This window comes from Arvicanthis niloticus, chromosome 2 (assembly GCF_011762505.2).
Source record: "Arvicanthis niloticus isolate mArvNil1 chromosome 2, mArvNil1.pat.X, whole genome shotgun sequence".
Taxonomy (NCBI): domain Eukaryota; kingdom Metazoa; phylum Chordata; class Mammalia; order Rodentia; family Muridae; genus Arvicanthis; species Arvicanthis niloticus.
This window is the reverse complement of record NC_047659.1, coordinates 121202568-121227353: the sequence shown is the minus strand read 5'-3', so window position 1 is coordinate 121227353 and position 24786 is coordinate 121202568. Positions and strand designations below refer to the sequence as shown.

General features: G+C 50.3%; 1 protein-coding gene across 5 annotated transcripts; it reads left to right on the top strand.

The window, feature by feature from the left end:
- Positions 1-376: 376 nt before the first annotated feature.
- Fam110a (family with sequence similarity 110 member A) lies at positions 377-23571 on the top strand. 5 transcript variants are annotated; one of them, XM_076929968.1, is made up of 2 exons: positions 377-400; positions 22047-23571. In XM_076929968.1, exon 2 carries the CDS (start codon positions 22123-22125, stop codon positions 23011-23013), a length of 891 nt encoding a protein of 296 aa, XP_076786083.1. In that variant the 5' UTR covers positions 377-400; positions 22047-22122; the 3' UTR covers positions 23014-23571. The 5 variants fall into 5 exon arrangements, with proteins under 5 accessions (XP_076786083.1, XP_034349605.1, XP_034349606.2 ...); XM_034493714.2 differs by lacking the exon at positions 377-400 and adding an exon at positions 12741-12945; XM_034493715.2 differs by lacking the exon at positions 377-400 and adding an exon at positions 18645-19092.
- Positions 23572-24786: the final 1215 nt, after the last annotated feature.

Here is a 24786-nt window from a genome sequence, read left to right as displayed (position 1 = left end):
GCTGCGCAAGCCCGCACCACAGGAGGATGTGAGCAGGTGAAAGTGTTAGTTTGGATGAGGTCAGGGCTGAGAGATCAAGAGCAAACCTCACCGACTGCTTGTGCGAATTTGAGTGCTTGCAGCTTCAAGAAGTTGCCACCAGATGGCGCTGTCTGGAGGATTTGAGAAGGACCGTGGAGCCTGTAGAGGAGATCTGGGGTGGGTGCTATCTTCCCCGAATTTCACTGTGTTCCCGGCAGGGAAGGTCGGCAGGGGACATGGCCCCCAAATAGACCTAAGATCTTCCCTGTAGATTGCGTGTCTGATTGACCCCTCCAGAGATCCGGAAGGACCCAGGACTCAGCCTTTCTCAAACCTCCACAGGCATCACCACTCAGCCTCCTTCATGGCCCGCCTGAAGGTGAGGATCACTTGGTTCACTGTCCTGCCCTCTCTCCCCTTCTCTTGAGACTCAGCCCTAGCGATGCTGTTTGCCTATCCCTTCTCTGCACAGTACCTCACTGCCCTGTCGGGTAGCCAGCCTCCTGCTCTCTTGTCGCCAGGAACTTGAGTGGTTTGTCTTCTCTCCCTGCCTCAGGCCTCACTCAACATCTTAATGGCCTCTTTGCAGTTTGTGCCACTTGACAAACTTATTCCCTGGGTCAGGATCTTTGCATTCTCTGGTCCCTTCACAGGCCCTTTCCCGGAGGCAGCTGCATGGCTCCTTCATTAGCATATTCAGGTCCCTGCTAACCTCCAGCCCTGAGACTGTCCTGGAACCTACTCTGTAGACCAGACTGGCCTTGAACTCAGAGATATGCCTGCCTGCCTCTGCCTCCCGAATGCTGGGATTAAAGGTGTGTGCCACCCCCACCCTTGACTTCTCTGCTCACCCTTGTCTCCAGAAGTGACTGCTTCACTAAAGTAACCCAATGCCTACCTGGTCGAGGCGCTCTGGAATTTTGTACAGTGCCCTTTATGGTGTATTGCGTGTTCATTCCTGCATCCTCTTTAGGGTCTGTCTCCCCACTAGTGTTGGGGAGACAGAAGCCGTGTTTGTTCTGTTCATGGCTGAGGCCCTAGGCGCATGCTTGGCAGACAGCAGTACCAGGTGTGGTAGTGCAAGCCTGTTACCCTAGGACCTGGGGGCGGGGAGGGTAGATGCAGGAGGATCTCCGGTTCAAGGCCAGCCAGTGCTACATGTATCTCCAGAAAACACGGGCAAGGCATATCATATAGCTCACTGGCAGAGGTCCTGTCTGGAATGGGCTTGACTCTGGGGCACAGGTAGGCACTCACATCCCAAGTGTACAGCCCCAGAAGGAACTGTAGCATAGCACACGGTTAACAGGCTGGAGAGATGGCTCAGCTGTTGAAGGCTAGGCTCACAGATGTCTAAAGATTGGGTTTGGGGGTAAAGGAGAGGGAAGGAGTGAGGATAATTGGGGTTCCTACCTGAGCAGGGCATGGTATCTGGAGTGGTAGTGCAGAGAGACACAACTAAGGAGGAGAAGCCCAGCCTGCTGGTAACACAGCCATCCAAGACCGTGAATGGGGACCCTGTTCCTCCTCTCCGTGTGGCCGGCCTCACTACCTTTCTGTGTTCTGGACATCTTTCCTCTCTAAGGGTGTAGAACAGCCAGACAGTGAGAAGGGATCGGGGTGACTTGGGGATAGCCTGGACCTCAGAGTCTCTGCCAGTCAAAGGGGGAAATAGAAGTGTCAGCTGGACACAACAGTGTGAGTGAGGAGGAAAGCTGTGCCCTGCAGCACTTCCTCAGCTCACTGTGACATCGCTTGGTCTTCAGAGGGAACAGCTGAGCTGTGCCTTTTTCTTCTTGCTCAGTCTGATGTGCAGGGACACATGGTCTAGAGAAAGTCCCTCAGAGCACCAGAAGCCATCTCCGGGATGGAGAACCAGAGGTCTTAGGGGAAGGGGCCACAGGCACAGAGGGATACCCAGGGCTGAGACATCCTGGAGGCAGGGCTGGTGTGCCTATGGGGAAAGTTTTTCCTACCTTGCTCAGATTCCAGCTCTTGTCTCCTCCTACCGAGTTCAGTCATTATCCAGAACCAGCCATGCTGTTTGTCTTTGGAACATTCTCTTTAAAGCAACATGCTTAGGTTGTATTGGACTCCTTTTAGGCTTGCAGGACACCAGTAACATTAAGGAGCACATGTCCATCATCCTGGCTTTCCCAGCACCTACATGTCTGTGTTGTCTTTTCCTGAAGGTCTTTCTGCAAGTTAGAGGTATGGAGACTTTTCCTTACCAGACACCTTAGCCTACAGCTTTGAACCCATTGCCTGGAACCAACAGCAGACACAACCGATTCCCTGTTGTCCTTCGAGTGTGATTTCCAGTTGACAAGAGCTTTGTAGCAACAGTGAACTTGACACAGTGCACCCTGTGGATGGAGCCTGCTCCGATTCTTGCAAGGGAGATGAGCTCAGCAGGGTAATTTTAAGCAGTGTGGAAGGAAATGCCTTCAAACCTGTATCTTCAGATGTGAAAGGGTTCCAGGAAGGAGTCTCTTGCTCTGAGGGTTGAGGTGTTGGAGGTGGCTCCTGCCCTAGGGGAAGAGGTGACAGACAGTGGCCTCTGAGATTCTTCCTGGGAATGTCCTACAGGCCCTCTGGAGGTGTGAACCTTCCCATGTTCTGGTTTTGTTCAGCAAAGAAAGAAATCATAGCTCAGGGCAGGTCCTTCCCTTGATCCTCTCCCGCTCCTTCAGACTCCTCAGAAGTCTCGCCTCTTCCAGGCCTGAGGCTTTCTGTTCTCACTATGTTCTGGCCCAGGTAAAACCCTCCAGTCTTGGGTGTGGACATGGACATCTGAGGCAGGACAGCTGAGGCAGACAAGCGTGGCTAAGCCCAGCACAATAGGAGCACAGACATTTGCTGAAGGAACAAATGATATCTGTTTGCATTTCACCTTTTCTGAGGACAAGTCTGCCTCTCTGGCGTTTGGGATGGGTGTTTAGCCTTCACCTCCTCCACAGCCTGTTGTTTCCCTTATGGATATCTGTGGAGTACCTACTGTGTGCTGGGCTGTGTTATAGTCAGGGAGGGGCAGGCTAGACCCCTGCCTGAGTTACAGGAGGTTAGAACAAGTAAGAGGACAGGAAGATAAGGGACCACAGGTGTCATCCATGGTGTGAGGATGCGCTGAGTTCCTGAGAGTGTTTGGGGACATCATGGCCAACTGTTTTTAACTGGAAGGGAAAGTGAGGCAGGGAAGAGACACAGAAGCCAATGGAAGGTTTAGGACCGGGAGCAGATAGTGCACAGGAGCCTGTCCATGCCTGAGGCTCATAGGAGAGGGCTAGGGGCAGGCGCTGAGTGGCAGTATCCAGGCAGGATGCAGGAGGGGCGTCTGTGCCAGGGGGCTGAGGTGTCTGTAGGCACCTGTGGCCTGCAAGCCTGAGGCCATATGCAGAGCCAAGTTCACTTGGGTTTGATTAGCTTGTGTCACTAACTGGTGGTTCAAGTTGAAAGGCCTGAGCTTTGTGTGTGGGGATGTGGTGCCTGGGGTACAAGGCTCTTTCCCTAGGCAGTGAACTTCTGATAGGGGAGGGGCTACTTTTCAATTCCTTGCCTTTCTCCCTCCTGGCCCTGCCATCTGGGGTTAGGGAAGGCATAAGGGACAAAGCAGTTTTCTTTCATGAGAGGTTAGTAGGCTGGGGGCATCTTTCCCTCCCAGCCTCCTTCCTTTGCAAAATCCCATCTGTCAGGGCAGCCTCTGACCCCCAACCTCTCCCCTGATGTGGGCAGAGGATGGGGGAGGGGAGAACTGTCCCCCACAGCCCTAGGGAAGCCACAGCCTCTCCTTCTAGCCCTTGCCATCTGTCCCCTCCCGCTTTTGGCCACCTGCTCTTTGCAGAAAGGCAGGGGTACCTCTCCTTTGTGGGCTTTGGCTTCTCTGTGTATTGAGCCAGGCTTTCCCAGACGGGAGTGGCGTGTGCTCACCGCACCCAGGATCCACCAGCTCCCTCGGTGAACTAACGTTTCTTAGTTGAGCTCTGCTCTGCTTTACTTAAGTGGATTTAATTTAATTAATTCTGGAAGCTCTGTAAATATCATCTGCCACAGCTTACAATTACAGGGATGGGCTGGTGGGGCAGCTTCAGTGGGAGACCTGAATTCAGTTCTTAGAGGCTCCGGGAGGCAGCACACAAATGCCTGTATTCCCAGCTCCAAGAATGCAATGTCCTCTTTAGGCCTCCTCAGAGACCCACACAGGTGGCATGCATACACGCAGACACAGTGGCATAAATGTGTATTGGTGTTTTGCCTGTGTGTATGTCTGTGTTTGACATGTGTGCCTGGTGCCTCAGAGGCCAGAAGGTGTTGTATCCCTTGAAACTGGAGTTACATGTGGGTGCTAGAAATCAAACCTGGGTCCTTTGCAAGAGCAGCCAGTGAATGCTCTTAGCTGCTGAGCCGTCTCCCACACTGCATCTTCCAGATGTATAACTCCAGAGCCGTCTGGGTTAGTGACCATTGTCCAGCCTTCAGATTTGACATTGGAGAGTGGCCCTGAGACCTCTACTGCTCCATTCACCAGTCCCATGGTCACGTGGCCAGGCAATTGGTTTATAGCCATGTTAGCAGAGTTCCGGAGAATCACCCTGGTACTTGGGCAGGGCAGCGGAGATCTCAGATGCAGGATGCCTCCCCTAGAGAAACTTCCCAGACAAAGAAGCAAACAGAGGCCAGAAGAAAGGGTGAGGGGCCTTTGATAGAAGCAGACTTTGGGGAAAGGGCAGTAGCATTGCAGGAAGGCAAGGAAGACAACGGAAGGGTGGGAAAGGCCTGAGGTCCGCATCCATGCAAACTTTTATCGGGCATGTAAACTTCACTCCATTTCCTCAGGATAACGGAAGAAGAAATAACAACATTTTGTGTTCTTGTTTTGATTCTGTAGTCAATCAAAGGCTGTTTTATATGTACCCTAACTCGTGAAGGGTGTATAAGATACATACCTCATTTATCACTATGACTTTACCTTTTAGTTTCTGTCAGCTTTGGGTGGGGAAGGCACCCAGTTAGTTGTATTTATTGTTTATTCTTTAGCGGTCTGGCCCGTTAGGACCATAGGCTGCTCTGCTGCTCTCTGTTTTTAACTCAGCTGTGACTAGCAGTTGGAGAAAAGCTCACGGAACTGTCAGCATCTGGGGGCTGGTGAGGTGGCTCAGTTGGTAAAGTGGTTTTGAACAAGCATGAAGACCTGAGTTCAATTCCAAGCACCCTCATAAGAAGAGATCCTGTCTCAAAAAACCCAAAGTAGGTGGTGCTTGAGGATAACGAAGCTTTGACCTCTGGAACTTTCTTTCAGTTAACTTCCTTACTTATTTTTTTATAAGGATATCCCGTGTTTATAAATAGATAATGCATTTAAAGGCACAGTGTTCAAACGATGCTGTGATGGGTAGTCTTCACAGTCAAGTTGAATGTTACTCACTGTGGGATGATTAGCTAAAGCAGAGGAGAAATGAAATAAACAAATATTTTGATTTCAGGAAGTGCTGACACTGGACGAATTTGAGTTTCTGCCAAATGGCTTTTTTTTTTTTTAATATAATTTTTGTCTCATTTAATCTTTTGATAGAACAGGCAGTACATTTTGTTTGTACTTCCCACAGTTCTCCATCCCCCCACCTTGTTTATATTTTTCTTCTTCTAATTCAGTGAGCATTGCCTGGCCTTCCTGTTCTGAGCTACTTACTGATAACATATTATTTTGAGATGATACAGGAGCTTTGTCAAATATAGTTGTTTTCAGCTAGTCTTTGGATCAACCGCCATGTGCACAGGAGCACACAGTGCCCAGCTGCTATTAAGGGAGTTGAGAAGTGAAGTTATAATCCCTTTCCATTTTCCAAACCCTCCTTCCCCTAGATTAGAGAAAGGATCATGTCTTTCTAAGGTTTTAGTTAACTGATGAGAGTCGCCAGTGAGCCTTTGGAATGGTGCCCCCAGGAGCTGCGTCATCAAGAGTGAAAGTACGACATTGGGCCCTGTCATTACATGGATGCCACCTTTTTCTGCTAATGTCCTGTCTAGAGCTGGCCTGTTTTCTCACATCATCTCAGATGATATCCAGTCATTTGTACCCTTGATATAGCTCCCTAGTATAACTTAGTACATGTAATAATAGATCCAGTATCTATATTTTTTTCAGTCTATATTCTAATTTATGGTAGGTGCTCAGAGTAGTACTAACTCAAATTCTGCTATTTGTTTCCTAGCCTTAAATCCATCAGAGGCAGCCAGATACACCCCACCCTCTGCTTTTCTTTTCAAGACTGGAATTCTCTGTGTAGCCTTGACAGTCCAGGAATTTGCTGTCTAGACCAGGATGACCTTAAACTCATAGATAACTGCCTGCCTCTGTCTCCTTTTATGCTGGGATTAAAAGCATGTAACCATCACTGTTCAGCTTAGATGCACCCTTCTCAATGAAAGGATATGCAATAGTAAAAGTGCCAGCTGATTGGACCAAAGCAGCACCCAATCCTACTCCAACTGGCTGGTGAAATTTCTATTACTGGGTATTACTATTACTATTTTTATTACTGGCACCAGGCTGCTCCCCTGGCAGCACACAGGGTAGTACATGCTACATCCTCAAAGGCACGGAGGCCCTTCTCTCCAGACACATTACCAAAGAATCCCAACGCTCTTCACTTTTCAAGAGAGGAAGAGTAATTGGTTCTTAACAAGAGAGGTCAGGTAATCCTGGGGTTTCTGCCTCAGTCCCTAGATGGGTTGGGAAGAGAGAGGAAATGGATTTACAAGGTAGAAAGGAAGAGCATGTATCCTATCCCTAGGACCATTGTGGTCCTTTGGAGTGGAACAGAACCACTCAAGTTTCAGGCCCCCTTGCTGGGCAGGTGTAACAGTCACTCTTATGTAGGGCACTGACAGAAGAGTCAACCCCTCCTAACGCTTCATTCACGACTCCCCTCACCCTAGTTCCCACCTCTGTAGTCTGCTTTAAATCTTAAGTTTCTACAACCCATGATCGACCTTAAGAATCTCTGGGTTTCTAGGTTCAACAGTGTGTGAACAGACATGGACCACATTGAACAGTTAATGCAAAGGTTGTTTTACTTACATCAGTCACTAAATTTCCCACGATCTTTCCCCAGGAGGGGAAAAAAAAAAGGCTAAAGCCGATTCTTTCTTAGTTTTCATTTTAAAAGGTCTCCTTGTGGGAGGATCCACCAATTTCCCTGGCCTCTGCGGTCAGCAGCCCCTTTACACAGCAGTAAGTCCAGCTTCCCTCAGCCAGTCCAGACCTCATTTTCCTGGCTAACAGCGCCTGAAAGAGCCCTGCCCAGGTCAGTTCCAATTATTTCTCTTTCTAGACTTATTATTGTTCAGTTCCCAGGCTGGAAAGAACGGGCTGGACATTTGAGTGACATGTCAGAGTAGGAAGGTCTTGTCATCTAAAAGAGAGCAAAATGAAGGAGAGGCCCAACATATAGATTCCATGGTCTTTCCCAAATGTGGCAATCCATACAGCCTAAGGGACAGTGTGAGGTCCTTCTGAGGAATGTGAGGATTCCAAACGAGCTACAGGCAAACTCTTAGCCCAAGGCAATGAAACTCTAAACTTAACATAGTAATTTGTCATTTAAGGATCTGATTCGTCCTTTCAGCTTTTCCTGAGAAGGGAGGGTATCAAGGAGTATGACAGTCCCAATTAGTCTCTAAACAGGCTTAGAATGGTGGCAGTAAAATGGCTTCTGTTGTCTGATAGGGTATTTTCTGTGGGTTTTAGGAGTATCGTCATTAAATGGTTATTTCTCTCGGAGGAGGAGAGAGGAGGCTTCCATTCAGTTAGTTAAGTGGTTTACAATATCCAGTAAACTATTTCAGTTGACTCACTTCGGATGTTTCTGTGGCATCTCCTTGGATACCCAGGGTCTCAGATTATGAGGTGTCTCGTACCTTTTTCTTCTTCTTGTGTATCTTTTTGTAAGTCCTACATGTCCCACACATATGTTCAGCAATGATGGAGATTATACAATGATAACTTCTGTGTTCCATCTCACACAGCCTGGGCTTCCCCAGTGACTCCCCTTCTTATACATCGTGCACTGTCTAGAATCCAGTCTCTGGAGATTTTGTGGCCTTTTAAAATCAAGAGACAAGTGATTTATAAAGGGGTACCATTGTGCCTTGACTCCTGGCTAGCCTTGAAGGACAAGAGGTTGTCCTCTCCCGACCCTCCACTTCTCATTGGTATAGGCTTCTGGGACTTGGTCGCTGAAAGCCAGGACGGCTTTGCCAGTCATGCAGTTCTGCTTCTGTGTATTGTGAAGGTAAGGATCAGACAAAGCAACCTAGGCTGTTTTAAATGAACCTTGATTTCTGTTATGACTCTATTTCCCCAAGTAGTTAAACCCTAGCAGAGTTAGCAAAAACACAAATAATTATCTCCATCTGACATTTCTGCTTGTTCTTGTAAAGATTATTGTGAGTAGACAGGCATAGGCTTAGAGATTTTAACAAGGAATAAACAACCTTTGATCATCAAATGTCTGTCATCCTAAGCCTCACCCTTGTATAACTTGCTCAGATCCTCTGTGACTTGGATTTTACTCTCATCTGTAAATTTTTGTTCTCCGTAAAAAGCCATTTTATCACACAAAAGCTACCCTTATCTGGAGTATTCTCTATTCTATTCAAACACTTGTTGCCAAAGTTATAACCTCATGCTTACAACCTTCTCAACAGTGCTCTCTTACACCCGTTTCTTATTTCATTTCCTTAAACAAGAATTGAAGCAAGTTAGATGTGCACATCGTAGTGAATAAGGAGCATCTGGATATATACTTTTAAGTGCCAAGGTTTTTCCTACTGTGAAACTCTTTTCTGCCTGGATTCTACAAACACCATTTCCTCCTCTGAAGGTTTGACCCAGCCCGAGAGTTATAAAATGTTTCCATTTTTTTTTTTTTTTTTTTTTTTTTGTGGGCGGCTTGGAGATACCAGTGACCTTGAAGTAAAAGTTTCTTTGCAAACAAGGAAAAGCAAGCCGGGTACAGAGGGCCGGATACCTGATGTGTTAATTCTATTAAGTGCAGCTTTATATAGCTGAAGACATTCTCTCCGGTCCAGCTACAATAGAGAGTAGCACGCAGTCCTCAACCCAGCCAGGAAAGTCATCTCTCTCCTCCGTCCCACCTGTAGACCAAGGGGCATCTCAACTGGAACCTGCTAAAAAAGGAATCTTCATTTTTTTCCCCTTAAGATAGGGCAGACCCCTTGAATTATCTTTTCACCCCACATATATTTATAACACTGTTTTCTCTTTTCTCCCTGGAATTTTCCCTCTGTTGCAGTCCTACAGGGGATTGCAATAGTTTAGTTTTTGTTTTGTTTTGGTTTTTATCAACTTGACACAAACTAGAATCATCTGGTAAGAGGGAATTTCAATCGAGAAAACACCTCCATCAGATTGGCCTGTGTGCAAATCTATGAGGCAGTTTTGGAACCTATGATCGATGTGGGAGGCACAGCTCGATGTGAGAGGTGCTACCCTGGGGCAGGTGGTCCTGGGATGAATCAGATAGCCACAAAAAGCAAGCCGGTAACCAGCGTTCTTCCGTGGTCTCTGCTTCAGTTCCAGCCCTGACTTCCATCAGTGAGGGACTGGGACCTACAAGTTAAACAACCATCACCCTGCCTCCCACACATTGATTTTGGTCAGTGTGTTATCACAGCAACAGAGAAGAAAAACCAGACAGGGCTCCTCAGCCTGGTGACCTGGGTCCTGCTTTACTGCTCAACTCGTTTTATAGTAGATTCTATGAAAGCGTTTGCTTTTTTTTTTTTCTTTTCTTTATCTGTTGTTATATATGCCTTTTGGGTTTCCCTCCATAACTCAAGTTTCTGACCTTCCACCCCACAGTCTTCTGTAACTTTCCTGCTATGTCTGGCCAGATGTTAGTTACCAAATGTAATTTTAGCATCCCAGGTCCCAAGGGCTCTTCTGTGTCTAACTTTCTCTTTCTACTTTAACTTTTTTTTTTTTTTTTAACTTTCTATTTTCTCCTTCTGGGAACTCTTCATGACTCTTCTTTCTCCTGTTGCATAGTAAAGTCTTCTTTTTCCATATACTAGGTCCAGGGTAGTGAACTCCCTTCATGGTGGTGTGGCCTCCGTGGGCCTCATTGCTTTTATTCCCTGAGTGTTGTTGGTTGGGGGAATTTTTCATCTGCTGCCATCACACTTGTATTTGCCATCACAATACCAATGTCAAATCAGAACAGATATAGAGTAAGGGCCCAAGGAACTGATCCAGTTGGTCTGTCACTCCATATGATCTCTGTCTTTCCTGAATTGCTCAGCTTGGCCTCATGCTAATCCTAGTAATCTGTTCTCTTCTGGCTCCTTTTTATTTTCTGGCTCAATCTATTTCCACCTGTGTCTAGCTTCTTCTCTCTTTAACCTGTCTTTGTACAATTGTCCTGGTAAAAACTACCTCCTTCCTCTCTCTGCACTGCCCTCAAGTATCTTCCCTTTCCCCTCTCTTCTTGTGAGAGTTGGGCATGTCCTATTCTGTCAGATCTTTCTCTGATTCATCATTTTATCTGCCGCTCAACTAGACATCACTTTCAAACATGGGTGTTTGAAACTTCTACAAACTAACTTTACCTTCATTGTTTGGCATTAAAGGTGTGTGTTAAGGGCTAAGCCACACCACTACTAGAGACAGATTGTTTTTTCAGTAAATAACAAGACCTTGGGGTTCACAGTGTGATCAATTATCCTGCAACACACATGTATGAACACATCTCTCACACACATATAAACAAAAGTTAAAAAAAAATGTTTCCCATGACAGTTCAAGACTTGGAAATTGCAGAATTCACAGAAGTTCGCAGAATGAGTAAGAAGTTAAGTGCTGACAGGAAGCATCCTTCCTGCAGATCAGCTTTCACAGAGCCAGAGGTGCAGTGTAGGCTGCTGGGAAAGAGGAGATATCAACAGCCTTACCCAGATGTGAATCCTGAGCTACAATAGTGACCAGCAAGGCGTGTGTATGATAGTGGCACAAATGCTTTTGGGGTAGCCAACAGCTTTTTGGTTGGACTTATGGCCTATTCCATGGGATATGTGTGCCTGGTGATCTGGCCAAGAACCCATGGCTGGGGAGCTTACTGGTCCCCGAGTGAACATACTGCTATTATTTGCTAAATGGACATACTATCAAACCGCCTCCTAAATTCATTTCTATACCCATAACATCAGTGCAGCTCACAGATGCCATCAGAGAAGGTTCTCTGTGCCATGGATGGCACGGCTGGTTGAGGGGCTGGGAATAAGAGTCTGTGGAGCGCTCTGTCACACGTGTGCCATCTGTGTCGAATGTACAGTGTGAAAGACTGTAAGAGCCAGAGGTCAGGAAGGACCAGAGCAAAGCAGACTCTTCTGGGCACTGCAGGGCCACTGTGCTTGCGAACCACAGCAGCTGTGAGTGTCTGCACAAGATCAAGCCAGTTAACACTTCCGTACAGAGAGGGGAGAGGCTTATGAGTAACTGAGGAGCTAGTTACAGCTGAATGTTTCTGGGGGAAGGAAAGTCAGTCTTTTAAAGGGTTGCAGCCCTCGATGGTTTGATCATGGTCCATTGGATTGCCCTACCCCCATGAATTAGGGCCGCAGATTAGACTTAGTGGCTTACAAAAAAACAAAAAGGGAGGAAGCAAGGGTGGATGTAGGAGGAGTTAAGGGGAGAGGGTGGGATAAATATGATCAAAATACAATGTATGTATGAAATTCTCAAAGAATGAATAAAAGTATTATATTTAAGTGTAAAAGAAATTAGCTGCTGTTATTATAAATAGGATATGTTTACTTAAATAGCATGGTTATGTATTTAATATTTGTCTGTGCTGTACAGAGCATTTTGAAGCATGTTTAAAACATGACACTTCCTTAGCGTTCTTTCGTTGTTCTTAAATGTTATTTAATTTCATCATTATAAGTTACTGCATAATATTCCCAACCGGAAAGTGGAGACAATTGAAGGTAGGTACCTCAGAGCTGGGTCCTGAGTACTGTCAAGAATTATGTAGAACGCTCAAGTCAGCTTCTTCCCAGGATGAACTCCTGTAGTTGATCTGGTTTTGATAAGCACCGTGGGAACTACTGGTGTGCACATTTGAAAACTAACTGACTAGCCATTGCAGTTAGGGGGACGGAGAGGCAAAGAGGATTGTGGGTAAACACATAGAGAGGTAGGCATTTAATACCAACTCATGGGTAGACTAAGGCAGGCAGATAGCAAGTCTGAGGACTACTTGGACAAAACGCATGAATTCCAAGTCAGTCTGGCAACTTGGTGAGACCCTGTCTCAAAAGAAAAAAGTGAAGAGAGCGAGCCAGGTGTGGTATAGACCTATAATCCTAGTACTAAAGGAAACTGTGGCCAGCCTGAGCTAGGCTAGTTAATGTGTCAAGGCCTTGTCTCAAAACTCGAAAATGTTGGTATTAGGGACTGTGCAAAGCCAAGCAAACTAATTTGGGACTAGTAACTCTTGCAGCTGGAGACCGAGGAAACCCAGCTGGAAGAGAAGAAAGATCTGCCAAGATCTGGGCAGCAGGAAGGCCAAGCGGCCAGCTGGGCTCCGGGCGGCAGGCGCCCGGCTGCATCTGCCGCTCCTGAAGTTGCCTGGCAACCCGGGTGGCGCGCCGTTCGAACGGAAGCGTCGGGCCAATCAGGAAGTCCGGGGCGAACCATTGCAGCCACGGGGACGGCGGGCTCACTTCCCTTTCCTCTGGGCCCTGGGGATTGTCTCTCAGTGGGATCGTGGGACAGCTGGGGCCTCCCACTCGGAAGAGCCTGCTGGTCTCCACAAGCAGTGGCCTCCTCAGGTCCACAGGGACCACTAGCTGTCATCCTCGGCAGGCAGAGAGGAGTGGGGTTCCTCCGGGCGTGGGCTGCAGGTGAGCATGGGGTAAGGGGGCGGAGGGTCGGGGTCAGTGCCTTCCCATCAGCCTGGGCCAGCATCTCAGCACAGGGGGTCGACAGAGAAGAGTTTATGTAAAGTGTCCAGCCCAGGGAGCCAGCAGAGGATCTAGGCTGTTCCCCTGTCCTACCTTGCAGCCCCCGTTCCTGGCAGATCAGAGGACTGCAGCGGGTTACTCTTTCAGGGGCTTATTGGAAGGATGTGGCTCAGGGTATCCCAGGGCTAGGCTACTCCTGTCCTACCGGCCCTTGGAGTTCCCCTTCGGGCATATGCCTTTTCCTCCCCATTGGCAACTTTTCTGCCTAAAGCGTCTGTCCCGAGTCCCAGTGGTGCCCTCTCAGAGGGCCTCCCAGGGGGCAGGGTTGATTCCCTAGGACTGCATGCAGATCCAGAGGCCATGGAAGTCATGTGGGTCTCGTGTGTGTGTGTGTGTGTGTGTGTGTGTGTGTGTGTGTGTGTGTGTGTTGGAGGTGCCTCTAAGCCAGAGTTGCTAGAACTGAACTTTAGAGTTGGGTGCAGGGTCAGGCCCTCCCAAGTGGAGCGTCTAATTTAGGCTGGACTCTTATCCACTACCCTGTTGTTGATCTCCTTTCGTAGGTGGGGAATCTGAGGTTCTGAGAAGTTGAGGCTGTTCCTCAGAGTCACAGACTTAACTATGCAGGAGTCTTCAGTCCTTGACACAGGGACTCGCCGATTCGATGAAGGATCTCTTCTGAAGGGAACTACTCTTCCTCAGAGCCTCATTCTGACTCTGAGGAAGCTGTGTTTGTCCATCTGTCTTTGTGTCATACTCCCTACCCCAGCTCTTGTATGGCCGAAGCTGGTCTCAATCTTACCATGCACACCAGGCTGATCTTGAACTCATCTTCCTAAATCTGCCTCCTCTGATGACAAGCAGCACACCAGTTTTATTCCATTTTCAGGATAGAACCCAGGGCTTGGTTTGTGCTAAGCGACAGTCTAGTAGAGGAGTTACACAGCTGCCTCATTTCTTTCCACACCGTCCAGCTTCTGTAGCCCGGTCTCTGAGTGTCCTGTTTTTTCTCAGTAGCATCTGTTCGATACTATGCTATGCACGAGATATCTTCTTGGGCAGTTTATTGTCTTCCCTAGTTGAATGTGGCAGGCAAGTGAGATGCTTAACACAGGCACAAAATGTCAGGGTGCCCGAAACTTGCAGAATCAAGATGATTAAAGCCAACATCTGTTGGCCATTTGCTGTGTATTGTGCTGGGGGTGGAGCAGGATAGGGTGGTGTCACTCAGGTGGACTCTGGCCAGCAGAGAGGCAGCATAGGCAGTTATGAGCGCGCACTCTCTCTCTCTGTCTCTGTCTGTCTGTCTGTCTGTCTGTCTCTCTCTCTCTCTCTCCCACCTCCCCCAGCTACCTCACTCTATGCAAAATGACACGTGCTGTGATGCTGCCATGCCTTGTAGCAATCGAGAACTGGACAGACGCATGGACAGACGCACAGTGGCCCTCAGTAGGGGCTGTTGGGAAATAATCTGAAACTCCTTAGATAAGGATGTGGCACCAAGAGGAACGTAGATTACTGAGCAAAGGGGCTGGGTGAGAACTACACATATAACATGGTGTGCTTTGCAGTCCTAAGCCTTGACTGTGTGTCAACTAACTGAGAAGCCACAGACAGAGTGATTGCATCTACGCAAAGTTATGAGGTCACTGCCCTGCCTGTGGTTTGCCATTGACTGTGTGGGTTTGGGCAAGTTTCTTCACATGTGAGTTCAGGCCTAGGCAGAAGGCACTGTAGGACAGGAAGTGGGTGTGGCCACAGGCCTAATTCAAGCCTCACCTTCCCATCCTGTGTCAGGCCCTTCCCTAAGGCCTTGCTTGTTAGAAGTCTCTCTCTCTCCCTCCCTCCTTTACTGCAAGTCTGCCTTGCTTCCCATTTTGTTGGGGTGCAAACTGAGTCCCCGGAGTTTGACTTAGTGGAGAGCGTGTAGGGGAGAGGTTCATGCAGGAGCTCACTGTCCTGGGCATCCCTGCCCCTCCCATTGTGGCCCACTCACAACTCCCTTCCTGAGGTTTGTGCAAAGCTACTCTGAGCAAGGCTGACTCCTGGGCAGGCCAGGGCATGAGCCTAGTGAAAACTCCAGAAATAGCTTGGAGCCTGGCCTGCCCTGGAGAATGCCCAGCAGGGTGTCTGACCTGGACAGCTGGACTGGCTCTTCCCCACTGCCTGGAGCCTTCCTGATCCTCTTCTGCAGCAGCCAGAGGTCCTCCTGTCTACCAAGCCAGGGCCAGGTTTCCTTTGAAAGGACAGAGAAGCAGGTGGGGTAGTACAGAATATCATAAAATGATCAACCCTAGAAATCCCGCCTTCTACTGGGAAGAGAGTACACGCAGCTGCCTGGGCTTGGAACACTTGCCCCGTGCTGAGAACTTTACCCGTGTGAGCTGTGATTTCTGTCCACTCTATGAAGTGAGGGGATTACTGCTTTTATTTCGTGGATACGTATGCTACAGCAGGCACATGAGGGGACACTTAGAGGAGTCAGTTCTCCTTCCACTGTGGGGTCAGGGGACTGAACTCAGATCACCAGGCTTGTATGGCAAGCACTTTCACCCTAAGCCATGTCTCTGGCCCCAACTTAACTACTTTGAAGTATAAAACGCTATACCCAATAACCAGTCATTTCCCACCCTCAGACTCCCCTGCACTGCCATCCTACCCCATTCCTGGTGTCTCGACTCTGTGTACACAGAAGCGTGCAGTCTCTGCCTCATTGGATTCGGCTCAGCACACTCAGCCAGCCGTCTTCAAGTTCCATTCATGCTGCAGCATGTCTGTCAGCTTTCCCTCTTAAAGGCCAAATAATCGACTGGACACGTGTGTTTTTAACGTTTCTTTACTCATTCATTCATTGGTGGGCGCTTGGATCGTCCCACCTTTTGGCTATGGTGACTAATTCTGCTGGGGATCCCGCGTGAGGCTTTCTGCTGGCACGCAGGCACGCTGAAGGTCCTCTGAGATGAGTGTTTAGAAGTCTGATTCCTAGGTGTTTCTCTGGTCAGTGCTCAACCAGCAAGGAACTGCCATGCTGTGGCTGTCACACTCATCGCCACTGAACGGGGTTCTAAGGTCACCCTTCCTCACCAACACTTAACATAGGATCTGTGGTAATGGGTACGACACTGTTGCTGTGATTTCGATTTCTTTAATGGTCCCGTGAAGTGATGTTGAGCATAGTATCTTTCATTCACTCGCTCTGTAGACACCATGTGATTATGTGTGTGTATATGGCCCAGGCTGGCTTTGAACTAATGGTCCTCCTGCCTCAGCCTCCCGAGTGCTGGGATTAAGGTATGCGCCACCATGCCCAGCTTTGTTTTCTTTTATGTGGAAGGGCTATGCCAACTGACTGCACCACACTGCTGCTCTTGTCCTTGCAGCGTGCTGGCGGAGGCCTTCCCCAGAGCCGGGCTCTGGAGGAGCTGCTTGTCCAACAGTCCTCATGGCTCACTTTGCTGGCCGTGCCCTGTCCCTGTTTTATAGTGGGGGAAACCAGGTATGGACATGCTCCCTGCAGTGGTTTGGGTGGGATGGGCCAGAGCCCTGAAGATTTTGACTCTGCCTCTTTGGAGGAAGAACAGGGCATGGCTGGAGGTGTTCTGGCTGGAACAGCATTGATGGAAGGTGGGCAGAGGACTGTGTGGAAGGGCAGTGTAATGTGGAAGCCTAGGGGAGACTTGACACTCAGGGATCCTGGTCTCCCCCCGTGCCCCCCAGCTAATTATTAATTACAATGGGGAAATGACCATCGAACCAGCTGATTACCAAGATCTTGTCACATCCTCCTACAAAGGAGGTGTGCTGAGGACGAGGGCATTTCTATGCTTCTTCCTTCACTGTGGCCCTCCCTTCTTCCCTCCTCCTCGTCTCCCTCCTCTCCCCCTCTTCCCTCCCTTTGGAAATTGGAGTGTGATTGACCTACAGAAGTCTGTATGTGTTTGATGTGTGTATGTTGATGTTGGCCTGGGCCTCCTTCAGCCTCTTGGTCAGCGGTGTTCCCTCCCATTTGTTCCTGGGAGGAGGTACACACAGCAGAGCTGGGAAATCACAAGTGAACACCGGGAATGCCAAGATCAGCCAAGGTGCTTTGGGGGGAACAAAGGAGGCAAGAAGATCTACGGGGGCCTCCCGGGGTAGACAGGGAGGGCCCTCAGAGAGGTGACATCTAAAATAAGGGTTGAAGACAGTGAGGAAAGTGGTTCTAGATAGAAAGCAGTTGGTGCAAAGGCCCTGGGGCAGGAAAGACCTTTGTAAAGGATTAGCAGGACGACTTTGTGGCAGGCCCAGGAATGACAGTGTGGATGAAGTGGTAGATCTGGGCAGAGATTGGAGGGCTGCGTGGGAGTTGGGGGTAGAGTTTATCACCAGAGTGTATAGCAGTATAGTGGTCAAGCACAGCAGCAAAGTGTGATCTGCTAGAAAGACATTGCCATTATTACCCCATGAGACAGCTGAGGGAACTACAGCCCAAAATATAGCTGGATGTGTTTCCGTTGGTAGCAGCTACTTATGGAGCCCAAGCAAGCTGTCTGTGGGGTCTTATGGATTTCCCAGGAGGCATATTCTGTCTCTTGTTTCTCTCCTTCCCATATCCAAGCCTGGTTCAAATCCTGGTTCTGTCATTTGTTGACAGTGTGATCTCAGGGAGGTAGCATCACTTCTCTAAGCCTCAGTGTTTTTCATCTGTAGAAAGGGCACAATAGCAGTAGCTACCTCATAGATGGGTGTAAGGATGGAATGAGTTCACATTTGAGATGGTCAAGGCAAGTGGATGGAGAGTTCCAGACTGGCCTGTACTATCCTGTAAATCCCTGTTTAAAACAAACACCCATCCCCCACTAATAGCAACAACAACAGAAAGCTCCAAACAATGTGTGCTGCCAAAGAAATGTGCAGAAATAACTGGGCTTCACCTTGACAAGTGCAATCTTTTGTTGTTTCCACTGTTAGTGCCCAAGGCCAGCTCCAAGCCTGTCCCTTTGTTATCCCAGCTAGGGCCAGGCAGTGAGTAAGCTGGCAGACCATGGTGGATGACTTGCACCCCATCCCCATTAATATCCAGGACCAGAGGGAGTGTCAATGCTCCCAGGGAAGGAAAGTGGACAGGGACCACTTTCTGTCTCCTCCTCCCCAGCCCTGGCCCAGCGACTCCACCTGGGTACAGGAGTGCTTTCCCAGGTCCCTGGGATCTGAGGCCTTGTTGAACATCTCCTTTCCCTGGACCTCACAATACCCTGGAAAGTGACAGAAGGCTTGGACTGGCAGAGGGAACAGTGGACCCCTCCCAGGGATTCCCCCCAGTAGGGTTGTAGTCTCCTCTGTGAAATATGGGTTTCAGGTCATCCACTTCCTGGTGGTCCTGTTGTTCAAGGGTTAAATGGGCTGTCTCATGCTGTCACTCTGCTGTAGCTGTTCCTCTTTATCCTTCCAGCTGGCACAATGCTGCAGTCAGCAACCTCAAGCCTTGAGAGCTTATGGTAGGCTGTTCCCCAAAGGTCCCACTCTTCTTATTCATGGGACTGTGGCTCAGCCACCTGCTGGCACACAGGAAAAAAGGGTGACATTTAAGGAGTGGTGGGAGGGAAAGTACCCAGGTTGGACCCCACCCCCCCAACCCCCCTCGTCAACTTTAGGCAAGTGACTCAGCCTGGCCTGTCTGGGGTTTCTATTAGTCAGCTTGATGACAATGGAGTTGCCTCATAGGAAGGCTACCCAGACCACACTAATGCTCACTGCGCCCCGTTTAATCACGGAAAGATTAAATGCCCAGAAAGAGCACTTTCCCGTGCCTGGCCGAGGACATCAGCGAAAATCCCGCACAACTTCGTCAGATGTGTTGCCGGCTGTGCAGGCTCCAGGTCGGATAAGAGCCCAGCTGGGTGAGCCTGGGGGCGCTGTTCCTGCAAGGTTCCCACACCGGGCTGTCAGTCACCCATTGCGGCCACTGCCTGGCCCTCCTTGCCTCTCCTGGAACACTCCCAGCCGTCAGGTTCACCTGCCAGGCCCCGGAAGTTGCGCAAAAACCGGCTACCTGAGCCAGGTGGGCGGGAGGCGTGCAGGCTGCTGGAAGGAGGCGGCTTGCACAGCCAGGTATGTTGCGATCCTTGGGGGTGAGGGGCGCATCAGGGATTGTCCCTTCAGTCTCTACATTCGAGCCGTGGGCCAGCTCCTGCTCAGAGAGGGACAGCAGATGGTGGGAGTTACACAGCCTTCCCTCCGCCCAAGCCTCGCCGCCTGAGTCTCCAGGATTGCCTCCAAGTGAGGACGACCCGAAACCAAACTAGGGGCTTTCCCGGAGTCCTGATCTACTTAATCTTTGGGAGCCTGAAGGGAGGGACCGAGTCGGGCTACGGCATTGGAATAGTGACCAGAAAGGCTCAAGGTTGGTGCATTTAGGACCATTTACGACAGCATTTGGAAACCCATGGTGAAAAGAGACCTCAAAGGAGATGATAAATCTCACTTGGTGACCGGGATCCTAGCTTCCTCTTGGAGGGGCCCCTGTGACGTGCGTTGGTGCGGATCGGCTGCCTCATTGTGATCAGCTCTTACCAGCTGTCTCCTTTGTCCCTGCTGGGGCTTAGGTCTGCCCTTCTGGATTGGGTTTAGAGACCCTCGAAGGGGGCGGGGTCTGCTCACTCCACAGTCAGAGCCTCAGTCTATGACAGTGAGTCTGGTTTCGGAGCGTTGCCCATTTTCCAGGTGCCTGCGAACCCGTTTGATCTTTCCAGCGGTGACCCGAAGGCACAGGGAGGTCTATTTTTAACTGGGTTTAGATAGGGCAACAGTCTGTTAAGAGCTGCCTCTTGTGCAAGGTGCAAGGCTGGTGGGAGAATGGGGACCCTGGTGTCTACCGGACCAGACTTGGGAACACACACCTGTCCCCGCCCCCATTTCTATGTAGGGTTAGGTGGTGGGTATAAAAGCAAGGTGGTAGTGGTGGTGGGGAGCTTCTGCCCCTCTGACCTCCTTCCTCTTTCCCAGGTGATGTCGGGGAGGGAACTGCCTCAGCCACTACCAACGGGTTGGACTGGTTTGGGTGGCAGAGCAGATGTGGGGGTTAGGGAGGTAGGGCAGAGTCTGGCTACTCGAGATAGGGTTCTGTAGCAGTTCTGCTGGCCAGACCTTAACCGCCCAAGGTCACCTGGATGTCTATTTGTGTGGGGCCAGCCTTCCTCTTCTGCCCAACAGCCCCTTAAGCCTTGGGAGAAGCCCTCCTCCTCCTCCTCTTCCTCCTCCTCCCCAAAACTCTGCTGAGGTTTCCGTGGGGCCTAGGGAGAGCAGATGGAAGAGCAGATGTAGCTGTAGACACACTATGCTTGCCCAGGACTAGTTGTCTTTTAAAAATGGTGATGGAATTTGCTCACAGTTAAAAATCTAGAGAAAGCTTGTCCTGGATTGCCTGTCCTGGTGACACTCCACCCCTCACCCTGGACCCACCTGCCTGTGGTGGGCAGGGCCTCTCTAGTTCACTGGTGTGCTGGTTCTCAGCTGACTCCCGTGGGCATTTTAGTTCAGGACACACTTGTGGAATATCTAGCATGTATTGAGAGCCACATCATGAAGCTGAGACTCAGTGAACAAAGCAGCCGAAACCTGTGCCCTCGTGGAGCTGACATTTTAGGGAGTTGGGGACAGCAAAGAAAGAAAGAACCATATTCACAGTAAGTTATATGGTACCAATGGATATAATGAGAGAAGACACTGTGTGTGTGTGGTACATGCAGAAGCGGTGTGGTAGGAGTCAGTGTGCTCAGGCTAGGCATCATGGGAATCTGCCTTTTTAATCTCTGTTGGGACCTAAGGAAGTCATTTCCCAGAGTCTCCGTTTTCCCAGCTACAAAATGGTAACCGTAGCTTCCAGGCTCTTGCAGGTGGTACAAAGAGTAGCTCTGAGTGTCTGGCACACAGTGGGGATCCCTGTCTTGAGATGTCTGGTTGTTCCGGCTGGGCTTTTACTGTGTTTAGGCACGCTCCTGCTCAGTGGTCTCTGGTACAGTAGCCACCTGCCATGTAGTCAAGGAGAACTTGAAGCATGACTAGTATGATTCAGGAGCTAGTGGCTGCTGAGTGACCTCAACTGCAAATGCCCTTGGGGGAATCGCCCCCTTCTACAGACCAGGAGGTTTGGTATATGGGTTTTACACTGCATATTTGAGGGACCTGGGAGTGGAGAAAGGGCACTTTCTGACCTTGTTTCTTTGGAAACAGATAGATGGCAGAGTTGACTTGCTGGAATGGTCTAACACTTGACTCTTGGATAACCACAGGGACACTTGAGCACCCAGGGCCCTGCAGCCCCTGAGCACTGTCAAGATGATTGGTCAGCAGCATAGCACTGGGTGGGGCTGTGACCTGGGTAGTAATTCCTTGCAGCAGCATAGCTCGGGGCTGATGTGTATGTCCATCCACATGCCTGGATCTCTATAGGTTTGGCCTTGGAGCCATATCCTGGAAGCTACCCTAATCTGGACTCTACTAGGGTTGGGGTGGGGACTTTCTGCTCCTCCCTTGCAGCTTCTTGCTTTTGTGCCCCTTGTGGGCCTGGCATGTCCAGGCAGGTGATTGGCACTGCGCGGCTTCCTGCCTGGGCTAGTTGCGGGATCTTGGTTGTATCTGGCTCGCTGTGCAGTTTAGGTAGGATGTGGATGATGGTCATTCAATCTCAACTGCCTGGTTCCTAGTACCCTCTCTTTTGGAAGTAAAGGGTAGCTTAAGCAAGTCCATTGCTTCTTTGAGCTTCAGTTTCCCAATCCCTAAGTGGGGCTGTTGAGAGGACCCTGGACCTTGAGCCTGTTTTGCTCTCTTTAAAGTGGACCTGGCTTCTCTACCTCTTTCCTCTCCCTCAGCTGTGTAGGTCCCCCGCCCACTATTGGAGGGAAATGGAGTAGGTGGGGCCACAGGCCTTCCAGTAGTACATTTTGTCTGGTGATTGGCTCTTTCTGAGGCAGGGGCGTGCCCTTTACCTTATAATAGCGCAGGCTTCGCCGCCAGTGAGCCTTTGTCTGAACAGTGCTCAGCCTGTCTTCTTTGCTTGCTTGTAGCGGAGCCGGGTATCCAGCTGCCAACTTTGTGCCTGTATCTGTCTTCTCGCCTCTGCCCTCGGGGTATGTAACGGCCATGCCTGTGGATACGCTGAGCCCTGGAGCCCCCGCCACTCCCGCCCTACCTTTTCGCCTGCGAACCAAGGTCCCCGGCTACCTGCTACCAAGGCCAGCAGACGGGGGAGCCAGGAAACCGAGTGCTGTGGAACGCCTGGAGGCTGATAAGGCTAAGTACGTGAAGAGCCTGCGTGTGGCCAACACCCGCCAAGAGCCTGTGCAGCTCCCGCTGGCCAGACAGCCCCTCTTCAGCCCTGGTCCTCGCGGCCCAGTGCTCACACCCAGCCGCCGAGTCCTGCCCTGTTCTGGCCGCCGGCCCCAACTGGACCTCGACATCCTTAGCAGCCTCATCAACCTGTGTGATAGTCCTGTGTCCCCATCCGAGGCCAGCCGAACACCTGGACGGCCAGAAGGATCTAGCCACAAGGTCCCACCAGCCACCCCTCCTCGCCCGCCGCCTAGTACGGTTGCGGTACGTCGAGTGGACGTTCGTCCCTTGCCTGCTTCACCTGCTCGGCCCTACCCATCACCTGGCACCACTACTACTTCCAGCCCGGGCCGGCCCCCTGGTCTGCAACGCTCCAAGTCGGACCTGAGTGAGCGCTTTTCCAGGGCAGCAGCTGATCTCGAGCGCTTTTTTAACTTCTGCGGCTTGGACCCAGAGGAAGCACGAGGATTGGGGGTGGCCCACCTAGCAAGGGCCAGCTCGGACATCGTGTCTCTAGCCGGGCCAAGTGCTGGACCTTGCAGCTCTGAAGGGGGCTGCTCACGCCGCAGCTCTGCTACAGTGGAAGAGCGGGCTCTGGATCGTGTCCCCTATGGGGTGTCTGTGATCGAGCGAAATGCCCGTGTGATCAAGTGGCTGTATGGGTTGCGGCAGGCACGTGACCCTCCCGCCACTGAGGGCTAGGCCTCCTGGACTCAGGCTTCCCGGAAGGACATCGTGAAGAGACAGTTGGCACTTTGTCCTTTACTGTATTCATTGGCTGCTTTCCTGCAGACCCAGAGACCCTCGGGTGAATTTAGTGTAGAGGCCAAGACTAAGACTTAGACCTAGACTAGCATCCTCGGCAAGCAAGGACTGCCCTGCAGGTTTGCTGTTGCCCTTGGTCTCTCCCACCCCCTAACAAGGTTTGTGACACAAGTGTGCTTCTGCCTGGTTCCTCGGGTGAGACTGGATTTGGGCCGCTTACCCTCCACTGAGTTGGGAATCAAGTCTGTCTGCCCCAGGCCTATTTCCTTCTTCCCTGTCTGTCCTCCTTTGCTGACTTCCTCTTCCCTACCCAAAGGGCCCTGGTTTCCTGGGAACTCACCCCGGGGAGGAGGTCGAGAGGATGAGGCCTGTCTGCTGCTCTTCCTGGTCTTTGGCAGTTGGCCGACGTGGGTAGAGACTATATAGGAGGGATTGGTTAGGAGTCCGATGCTCTGAATTCTCTGTGGTTAATAAACACAAATGTTTGTTTCTCAAGGTCGGGGCTTTGGACTCTTCTCTGTTCACAGGGGAAGGAGTGTGAGAAGTCTTGGGATAGGGCCTTCGGAATGGAATGATTCTTGAACCAAGATCTGGTGTGCAGGAGGTCAGCGGCTCTCCTATCAGCGCAGGCAGGCCACACCTGAGACCTATCCAGCAGGGCAGCCTCACCTTCTCCAGAAACCTGTAGGCTCCTCTGTAGGTGAGGAGACAGCCAGTCAGTGAGTGGAACCAGAGCCAAGAGTGGCTTCTTTCTGGAAGGAAGAAGAGGCTTTCAGAGAAAAGGCTGGCAGGAGCATCCTGACAGCTTCTGCCTCCCCAAGTCCTGCTGAGTTGCTAAAGGGACACTCAACAAGAGAAAACTCTGACTGTTGGTCACCAGGCCACAGAGTAGGGGCTGGTGATGAGAGTTCTTAGAAGAAGAGGGACATGGGAGTGGTGGCCTTGCCTGTGACCCTAGGTGATCCTGGATAGGACAGTCTTGCTTCTGTGCCTCAGTGGAGAGCTAGGTGGTTTGGAGAGCTTGGGGTTGGGACCTTGTATTCCGGAAGTTTTGAAGTAATCTGTATCTCAGTGTCTGGGCCGAGCAGAGCAGCTAACCATGGACACTGTGGTTTCACACCTGTCCAGTCTCCCTGTTTAGTTTTCCCAATATAGTGAAGCAGCAGGGCTCCCTGGGTTCACAAAGGGTGACCTGGGGGATGGCCTGACTGTCCCACAAAGGGGAGGGAGGCTTGGTGGTGTTTCCTCTCTTCAGGTTGCCTTGGCTCCAGTCTTCAGAAACAGGAAACATCGGAGGGGGTGGTGGTGGTGACAGGTTTGATGCTGGTTTTATTTTATACATTAAAGAGGAGATTTCATGTGGGTTGTTGACAAACATCTGGGTCAGCATAGCTGTCTGTTTACCACCATCCCCCAAAGTCCAGGTGGTTTAGAGAAGGAAGGGGACACTGAAAACAGGCTCCACTTCTGCTTCATCTGGAGATGGGCACAGGGCAGTGTCCTGGCACATGCTGAAGAGGAGTGGGGGTTGGGGAGTGATCCAGGCCAGCCACCTGCCCTTCTGAGTACCCTGCTGGCCTTGGGTCATGGTCTGTTTCTGACTTGTGACCCTCAGTGCTCCAGCCACCCATAAGTGTAGGTGAGCTGGCTGCACTTGGCATATGAAGAAATGAGGGTTCTAGCAGGGTAGTGGTGACACACACCTTAATC